At 54.0% G+C, this 9748-nt stretch overlaps 1 protein-coding gene across 13 annotated transcripts in view; it reads left to right on the forward strand.

Annotated features, from left to right (window-relative positions):
- Positions 1 to 9520, forward strand: part of EHMT1 (euchromatic histone lysine methyltransferase 1) — a 119326-nt gene extending 109806 nt beyond the window's left edge. For all 13 annotated transcript variants that reach the window (XM_074362770.1, XM_074362769.1, XM_074362760.1 and 10 more), the window contains 2 exons: positions 8092 to 8267; positions 8346 to 9520. In XM_074362770.1, the coding sequence (XP_074218871.1) occupies positions 8092 to 8267; positions 8346 to 8523 (354 nt within the window). In that variant the 3' untranslated portion in view covers positions 8524 to 9520. The remainder of the gene's footprint in view (positions 1 to 8091; positions 8268 to 8345) is intronic.
- The last annotated feature ends 228 nt before the right edge of the window (positions 9521 to 9748 follow it).

Consider the following 9748-nt stretch of genomic DNA (forward strand, 5'->3'; position numbering starts at 1 on the left):
AACGTTCAGTTCTACAAAACGATCTCATGAACTGTAGTCACCATGTTGTACGCTGGATTCTCAAACCTTTCACCTTGTAAGGTGACCAGCCTCTTGTGGTTCCCCCACTCCCAGCCCTGGTGACCACGGTTCTACTGTGCTTCTGTGAGTTTGCTCCACATGGACAACCTGCGGTGCATGTGTCTGGCTGCTCCCTTCCCACAGCACAGTGTCCTCGACATTCGCCTACGTGTCCCAAATGGTGGATTCCTTTTTTTTTGTTTAAAGGCTGAGCAGTGCTCCATGGTCTGTATACACCACATGTTTTTCATCTTTTCATCCATTAGTGGACACTGAGGTTGTTTCCATGTCTTGGCTGCAGTGAACGCGGGGGTGCAGACGTCTCTTCAGGATCGTGGCTTTGTCTCCTTCGGGTTAATACCCAGCAGTGGAAGTTCTGCTCTTAGCTTTTTTGTTTTGTTTTGTTTTTAACATTTCTTATTGAATAATAGTCATTTTACAATGTTGTATTAAATTCCAGTGTAGAACACAATTTTTCAGTTGTACGTGAACATATATATGTTCATTGTCACTTTTTTTTTTTTTTTTTTGCTATGAGCTACCACAAGATCTTGTTTATATTTCCCTGTGCTATACAGTATAATCTTGTTTATCTATTCTGCATTTTAAAATCCCAGTCTGTCCCTTCCCACCCCCTGCCCCCTTGGTAACCACGTTTGTATTCTATGTCTATGAGTCTGTTTCTGTTTTGTATTTATGTTTTGTTTTGTTTTTAGATTCCTCATATGAGCGACCTCATATGGTATTTTTCTTTCTCTTTCTGGCTTACTTTACTTAGAATGACATTCTCCAGGAACATCCATGTTCCTGCAAATGGCATTATGTTGTCGGTTTTTATGGCTGAATAGTATTCCATCTTATAAATATACCACATCTTCTTTACTCAGTCATCTGTTGATGGACATTTAGGCTGTCTCCGTGTCTTGGCTATTGTAAATAGTGCTGGTATGAACACTGGGGTGCAGGTGTCATTTTGAAGTGGGGTTCCTTCTGGATATATGCCCAGGAACGGGATTCCTGGGTCCTATGATAAGTCTATTCCTAGTCTTTTGAGGAATCTCCATACTGTTTTCCACAGTGGCTTTCCTTGCTTCCCTCTCCCACTCTTAATGATTTAGATGTCTTCTTTTACAATTCTGTGTTTATTCTTTTTGTAATTCATGGCAGTTATCTCCTTTCCAGTTTCGAGTTTCTCATTTTTGTAGCATCCTGCTTCTTTTGTATTTAGAGTAGACCTGACAGTTTTTCTTTTAGCATGGGTTTGGTGTCACTAAACTCTTTTAGTTTCTGCTTGTCTGTGAAGTTCTTTATCTCTCTTTCTATCCTAAAGGATAGCCTTGCTGGATAGAATATCCTAGGCTGCATCTTTTTTTCATTCAGGACTTTGAATATATCTTGCCACTCCCTTCTGGCCTGTAGTGTTTGTGTAGAGAAATCAGCTGAGAGCCTTATGGGGGTTCCCTTGTAACTCACTCTTTGCTTTTCTCTTGCTGCCTTTAGGATCCTTTCTTTATCCTTGACTCTGGCCATCTTGCTTATGTTATGTCTTGGTGTGGGTCTGCTTGGGTTCTTCCTGTTTGGGACCCTCTGAGCCTCCTGTACTTGGATATCTGATTCCTTTAGGTTTGGGAAGTTTTCAGTCATGATTTCTTCCAATACCTTTTCAATCCCGTTTGTTCTTTCTTCCCCTTCTGGAACCCGTTATGCGTAGATTGGCACGCTTTATATTATCCCATAGGCCCCTTACATTGTTTTCATTGGTTTTTATTTGTTTTCCTCTCAGCTGTTCTGATTGGGTGCTTTCTGTTGTCCTGTCTTCTAGGTCACTTACCCGTTCCTCTGCATTATCTAGCCTGCTTTGTACAGACTTTAGATCAGCTCTCATCTCAGCAAATGAGTTTACTAATTCTACTTGGTTCTTCTTTATAGCTTCTATTTCATTTTTGACATATTTTGTATCTCTAAACACTATTTCTTTTAGTTCCTTCAGTACTTTGATCACTCCTTTTTTGAAATCTTGATCTAGTAGGCCATCAACATCTATTTCCTTAATCGTGCTTTCAAGGGATTTCTCTTGATCCTTTATTTGAGAGTGGTTCCTCTGCTTCTTCATATTGCTCATATCTCTCTGGCACTGTGGCTTAAGGAGTATTAGTTATCTAGTTCTCCTGGAGACGGTGTGCTCTTAATGATTTTATCGAGAGGTCTTTGTGTCTTCGCTCTGTTTCGCGAACTCAGCTTGCTGTTTCCAGAGGCCCTCTGTTGGCGCCCTCTTCTGTGCTGCTCCCAGTGGCGGTTGGCTAGCAGATCACACCCCCTCCCAACACTGGGTCAGGTGCTGAGCTCTTACCCGGTGGGCGGGCGGGTCACACACACACACACACCCCCCCCCCCCCCGTCGATGCTGCAGTCAGATGCTACACTCCAGGGAGGCAGGTGGGCGGATCGCGCCCCCTCCCAGCACTGTTGTCAGGTGCTGCCTTCCTGCCAGGAAAGCGGGTTGCCGCCTGCCCTTTCCCGCAGGTCTCTCCGCTCCTCTCAGCCTCCGGTGGGCATTCTGAAGGCGGGCTCGGAAGACCGTGGAACGGCCCTGCCCCTGCTCCATCCCAAATCTCAGCTCCTTGTCTTGGCGGAGCAAGTTCTCTGAGGTGTTAGGGCAGAAGGATCCTATCTGCCTCCAGCTGTAAACAAGTTTCAGTCCTGCCTAGGAGTTTGCGGAGCCTGGGTGGGGATTCAGGTCTTGGCCCCGCCCCTGCCCGGGCGCTGCACACAGGAAAATATGGCGGCTGTGGCTGCACCCCGCCTCTCTTCTCGCGAGAAGTGCCAATAATGGTGGCGCAGGTCTGAGGAGACAAAGGCTGTGGCGCCCCTCCCCCCAGGGCACACCAGCCATGTTGCTTTGCTTTTTTCGCAATTTAGGGGGGACCGAGCTTGTTCTGCTCCGTATCCTGTCCCAGCCCCCAGCTGCCGGCTCAGATCTCAGGCTGGGTGTCGTAGGGACCGTTCGTGCCCGTTTAACTCAGTTCTGTCAGTCAAGGGGTGCTCGGGGCAGATATGAGCCTCGGAGGTTCCCCCTCCGCCCCACTGGCCTCTCCGTTGGAGAGGGGAGACCCAGCGAACGAGCGCCAGTTCTCCTTTGCCGCTCCCTCCCCGCGGGATCGGTCCCGCACTGTTTTGCTTTTTCTTCTTTCTTTTTTCCTTTTCTCCTGCCAGATTTTTGGCGTCTTTGTCTTTCGAAGAGGGCGACGTTCTGTCGGAGTTCGGCAGGTGCTCTGGTTGGCTGAGTGGGTCCGTAGATGTGAGTTTTTGGGTGTATTTGTGGGAGAGGGTGAGCTACACACGTCCTTCTACTCTGCCATCTTGCTTCTCCTCTGCTCTTAGCTTTTTGAGGAGCCTCCATCCTCTTCTCCGTGGTGGCCACACCAGTTTGCATTCCCACCAGCAGTGCTCCAGGCTCCCTGCCTCCACCTCCTCGCCGACTCTTCTCATCTCTCGTCTGATGATTTTCTCACTCGTGTGAGGTGACATCTATGTGCTTGTTGTCACGTTTCCCTGATGATTTGTGACGTTGAGCATCTTTTCGTGAGCCTATTGGACATCTGTGTGTCTCCTTTGGAAAAATGTCTGTTCCATTCCTCTGCCTATTTTGTGGGGGGAGGTGATTAGGTTTATGTGTTTACTAACAGGGGTGCTGGGCACTGAGCCCAGGACCTCATGTTCCTGAGCACGCACTCTACCTCTGACCTGCACCCTCCCCTCTTGCTGCCTGTTTTTCAAATTGGGCTGTTCGGGTTTTTTGCTTCTGAGTTGTAAGAGTTCTTTATGTGTTTTGGGTATCAGCCGGTTTTCATATGCATGATTTGCAAGTATTTTCTCCCTTTTGGTAGCTGCCTTTTCATTTTGTTGATGACTTCTTTTGCCGTGAGAAGATTTTTAGATTGATGTGGTCCCACTTGTTTATTTTTGCTTTTGTTTTTGGTGTCAAATCCAAAAAATCATTGAGTCCAACGTCAAGGGGCTTTCACACCTGTTATTTTCTAGAAGTTTTATGGTTTCAGGTCATACATTCAAGCCTTTAATTCATCTTGCATTGGTTTCTGATTTGGTGTAAAGTAGGGGTTGAGGTTCCCTTCTGTCCATGTGGAGGTGGTTTTCCAGCGCCAGCTGGAAGGTGGGCTGGAGGTTATTCCTTGTGCCGTTGAAGGGTCTGTGTCTGGACTGGAATTTGTCCCTTTGCCACGTCTGCTGACTTGGTCCCACATCGCACTCTCCTGTGGCTGAGTCCCAGACCCCGTGGTGAAGGAGGCCCTGCATGCGTTTCTCTGGTTCCAGGCCCTCTAGGAGTCAGGTTTACACTGCAGTCTAGGCATTGTGTCTTAAACATACCTTATTTAAAACACTTCACCACTGAGAAATGCAACTTGAAATACTGTGAAAATCACCAGAACATGACGCAGATAGGAGGTGAGGGGCTGCTGGGAGAAGGGCCGTGGACCTGCGGGTGCAGGCTCTTCTGCGCACGTGGCCGTGTCACGTGTGGACAGGGCTGTTTTGCTTCTTCCTTTCTTGTTGGTGTCCCCGCCATAAGCCGGGCTGGGATCCTGGTCGCGGCGACAGGAGGGGCACCCTTGGCCGTCTATCGGGAAGTGCGGTCGCTCTCGGACTGTGAGGTGTGACGTGCGCTGGAGGCGTGGTGGGCCCCCCAGGACTGTGCTTCTGGTGCTGGTTTGCTGAGGATGTTTATCGCTGGTCTTTCAAGCCAGATGTGCTGAGGTGTAACTACGCCTGCCCTGGGCGTGCCCAGCGCTGTCGGTCTTGACAGGTGTCTCTCGTGTTGCTGTGGGGGCTGCTGGCAGCCTCAGTCTGTGGGCCTCTGCCCAGGGTCCTGGCCGTCCAGCTGTAGCCAGGCTGGTCCTCCTTGCACCTTGGACCCCGGGGACCTCAGGCTCACTGCTCAGTTCTTGGCTGGGAGCAGGGGCCCTGGTGTTGGGATATTTCAGTGCTCCTGTGAATGGGTTTTTTTTCCTGACTTAGTTGCTGGATAAACAGAAATACAGGTAATTTTTTTCAACGAACTTTTAAACCTGTGACCAGTTAAACCCACGGCCGAGATGCAAGTGTCTGCCCGTGAGCCCTTGTGGTCCCAGTGGGTGCGTCATGTCATCAGCACGGGGTTCCCTCCTGGCCGGGCCACGGTGCCGTGGGCGGAGGAGGCTTCCTGAGCCTAGGCTCCCTCGTTCACCAGGAGTTCCGTGGGCGGACATCAGGTCGTGTTCAGTATTTTCTGCAACTGTTAAAATGACTCTGCACCCTTTCTCCTGGTCATAGCGTGCTGAACGACCTGACTTTGTCCATTGTCACTGGTCTGTGACCTCATGTGACATAGGGCACCGTTGCTGCCTGTGCTCAGCCTGGAGGCGTCCACGCACTGGCTCTGTCTGTCCTGCGGTTCCCGAGCCCGCGGGCCTGTCTGGTGTCTGGTTTCTTGCTTATATTTGCTATTTCCCGTGTTGCCTCTTGTTCCTGATTGGTTTCTGTGTGGGATCCACACACTGTTTGTAGACCTGCTTGAAGACGTGTGTCCAGGCTTGGGCTCCCAAGCTGCCTGGGGACCACAGTCATCCCGGGCTGAGCCGTGCCGCTGGCCTCTGGTTCCAGCCAGACCCACCCTGGGTGCCCCCCACCCTGAGGTGCCCCTTGCTCTGGAGTGCAGGGTGCAGGAGGGTCCACTGGGCCCATGGAGGGGGGGAGAAGTGTCCCTGAATGCCCCAAATTGTCTGCCACCCCTGAGCTGCCTCTGTTCCCCTCTGAGAACTGGCTCCCACATGAGCCCACCCGCCATGTTCCCTCTCCTGTCTGGAAGGACCCTCTGTGCTCCCAGGCCGTCTGGGCTGGGGCTTCTGTAGCAGGACTGTAGACCCAAGCATGCTTCTTGATGAGCAGAGCAGATTGCTATGCAGGCTCCTCAGTCCCTCCCCGAGCGGCTGCTGGACCCCTGCACCCCCGACCCCTCCCTCCAGCGACCTCCTTCTCTCCTCCTGTGTTGAGGCTGCTGCTCTGACCCTGGCCTTTCACCCCCTGTTCAGCTCTGTCCACTGGGCTGTGCCCCTGGGAAGGTCCTGGCTCCCTGCGCCCTCAGCCCCTACCCAGCTGTACTGGGTCTCTTCCTGGTCCAGCCGCCCCTGGGCCTGGAGAGCAGCTCCCCTCATCCTCACCCCATGGTCCTTCATTCTGAGCACGTGAAAGGCCACCCCGACCCCCTCCAGCTCAGAGCTCGTGTCCCCAAGTGCTGGTGAGTCCGGAACTGAACCTGCTGGGCCCACCTGCCTGCCCGCCCATCTGAGCCATCAGGGAACTGCCCTCAGGATGTTTCCTGGATCTGACCACCTGTCTTGCACCGCCTGCCCACACCCCTCCCACCCCCAGGCCGTGGTCTGTTCTTCTCCTTGCTGTTCTGGAACCTTCCAAACACCCCCCTGCGCTGTCCCCATCTCCGCCTCAAGCCTCTGCCTGAATTCCCCTGGGTGGCCAGGCACCTGCGCACCCTCAGCATCTCCGACTTGTGACGTGGGTGGGCTCGTAGGGGGCGGGCCTGGGCTTGGGGCTCCCTGCCCCCAGAGCCAGGTGTGGGTGGCTTCTGGAGCAGAGACGCTTTCAGAGGCTAGCACATCCATCTGAAAGGACATATTTTTAAAGACCTGAGAAAGGTCTTTTGTCGCAGGAGGGATGCAGTGTTCATGGGGTGCGTTCACGGTGACCAGGCTGAGTGGCGGTTGGGTCTGGATGCAGTGTTCATGGGGTGCATTCACGGTGACCAGGCTGAGTGGCGGTTGGGTCTGGATGCAGTGTTCATGGGGTGCATTCACGGTGACCAGGCTGAGTGGTGGTTGGGTCTGGAAGGGCCATTTGCTCCAAGGGCAGGTGGCCCTCACCTGGCAGGGCCTCTAAGCTGGTGCGGCAGGCAGCCAGGAGCCCAGGACACGCCTCGTCAGGACAGTCCTACGGGGTGTGGCCCTGGGAAGTGTGGGCGGCGTGTGGGGGGCCAGGGGCAGCAGGTGCACGGCACCTGAGGGGTGCATGGAATCCCCACTTGTCCTGAGAAGCCCCAGTGTCCCTGGGGGCCTACCTGCGTGTCCTCAGACCTTGGGCGGGGCCTCCACGTGGGACCCTCACAGGCCAGATGCCTCCCCTTAGGGACCCTGGGAGAGGGAGTGTCCTGGCTGCCTTGGCACCCCCTGGGGGCAGAGCCTGTGTCTCCGCTGCTGCAGGGTCCAGCCTTCTTCCTGCCTCACAGGGTACCTGCCTCCCACCTTGTTTAGCTCTTGTTTAACTTAGAAAGAGAAGAATGGAAAGTGAAAGCATGTTTCACTTTTTCCAAGGGTTCATTTTTCCCAGCTTTATGGATAATTTCTTTTTTACTTCATGTTGTGAAAATCCTCACATGTGCAGAAGTGCAGAAAGTCCGTGTAGTCGAGCCCCTCCTTGGCCCCCAGCCGGGAGGCTTAGGCTGCGGGACTGTGTGAAGTCGCGGTGTCCTGGGGAGCACCTGCTGGTTCAGGGCTTTGGGTCAGCGCTGGATGGCTGACGTCAGCTCTCCAGGGAGAACCCTGCTTAGCTCAGAACACCCTCCCTGTCTTGTCAGGGCAGCCACACGGGGGGCCTGGCTCCACCATGCTCCTCTCTGCGACCGCTGGGTTGGCAGGTTTTGCCCTCAAAACCACCGCCATGAAGGGTCTGGCAGCCCGCGGCCCAAGTGAATTTTCCCTCCCTCTGTCCGTCTGTCCCTCTGCCCTGCCCGGCACGCCCGGGTCTCCCGGCCCCTCCGGATTCTGCCCTTCCTCCTCTGTCCCCGGGGCACTGGGGGCAGCGCTGCCCCGGGATCTTGACGGGAACACACATTCCTCACCCACCCCCGCCCCATGCTGTTCGCGTCGGTATTGAGGGGGCGGCCTCATCCACATGGGGCCATTTGGCCGGCCATGGCAGTTGGGGGGGGCGCCCCTGGCCTGGGCTGAGCGCGTGTCCCCCCAGGATGGGGAGCTGTACTGCATCGACGCCCGCTTCTATGGCAACGTCAGCCGCTTCATCAACCACCACTGCGAGCCCAACCTGGTGCCCGTGCGCGTCTTCATGTCCCACCAGGACCTGCGCTTCCCCCGCATTGCCTTCTTCAGCACCCGCCTCATCCAGGCCGGCGAGCAGCTGGGGTAGGTGCCGTCCAGACCGCGTGCCCAGGGCCCTGGGAGGTGCTGGTGGCCAGGCCCCTAGCTCTGCTCTCTCCCCAGGTTTGACTACGGGGAGCGCTTCTGGGACATCAAGGGCAAGCTGTTCAGCTGCCGCTGCGGCTCCCCCAAGTGCCGGCACTCCAGCACGGCCCTGGCCCAGCGGCAGGCGGGCGCCGCCCAGGGGGCCCAGGAGGACGGGCTGCCCGACACCAGTTCCTCCACCGCCGACCCCCTCTGAGACCCCGCGGCCCAGGGCGCCCAGAGCGGATACTGTCCTGCTACACTGAGGACCAGAGGAGAAGCCACCCGAGGGTCCCGACCTGGCCCAGAGCAGGCGGGCGGGGCTAGAGCAGGTGCCGAGGAGCCTCTGGGACTCTGCACCGGCGCCCCTGCGAGTTCCTGATGGTGGTTTTGTCATTTCCCTCTCTCCGTCGGCCCAGCTCCTCCATGGGGCCCCACCAAAGCCACCGTCACCTGCCAGCTGCTCCATTCGACCTGCCCGCCCGCAGCCCACTTGGCCGGTGCTGGCTCCCAGCTCCCGGCGTGGCACAGACACCGTCCTCACTGCGATCTGAGAGGTCAGGGCCAAGCTGCCACTGACTTTGGAGAAAATTTGGGTTTGCTTTTTAAAGAAATCCTGTATCTAGTCCTGTATCTCAGACCTCTAACACGTTTCTTTCCAAGGAAGCGGTTTGGTGGGTGCCAGAGGGCGCCGCAGCCCACGGAGGCCCTGCACTTGCCCCGCCAGCGCCATGAGGCCGGCACCTTCTGTCGATTTCTAAGCCACATGCTATGATGATGAATAAACTGATTTATTTTCTACCATTACTGAACATTAGGACAAACAAAAAATAAAAAACACAAAATAGACAATGGTGCTGATTCTGGTGTGGTTTCTACTCACCATGTGAAAATAACTATCAACTGTATAAAGAGAACAAAGTGATTTTAGAATAAAATGCAGGAAAAAACTTTTTTAAAATGTTAGTCTTGTAGTGTGAATAAATCTGCCATCACCTTTTGTGCGATGGCCTGCCAGGTCACATGCTTTTTTAAATACTGTAATCAGTGCAGTAACAGTGGGTTTTTTTGTGCGACTCTTCTAAAACATTCATAATGCAGTCATGTTTATTTTTTCTGTTAAAATGTTTTTGACAGTTCTAAGAGCAGTCTTTTGGCTCAGACCATTTCTTGTTCTGTTTTCAATGAAATCAATAAAAAAGTACTTTACTTGAGGTTTTTATTATATCCTGTTTCATCCGGTTTCTGCAGAACACCTGCGCTGTCGGGGGGCAAGGTGCTGGGGGGTGTCACACCCAGGCCTGTGCTCCGAGTCTGAGCAGGCGGACCCCCACACACACACCCCGGCAGAATTCAGGAGGGCCTGTGTGTGCGTGTGCGCGCAGGTCTGCTGTGTGTGTCCAGCGCCCTAGAGGCTGGTGGAGGGTCTGAACCACATCTGT

The sequence above is a fragment of the Camelus bactrianus genome, chromosome 4, assembly GCF_048773025.1.
Source record: "Camelus bactrianus isolate YW-2024 breed Bactrian camel chromosome 4, ASM4877302v1, whole genome shotgun sequence".
NCBI lineage: Eukaryota > Metazoa > Chordata > Mammalia > Artiodactyla > Camelidae > Camelus > Camelus bactrianus.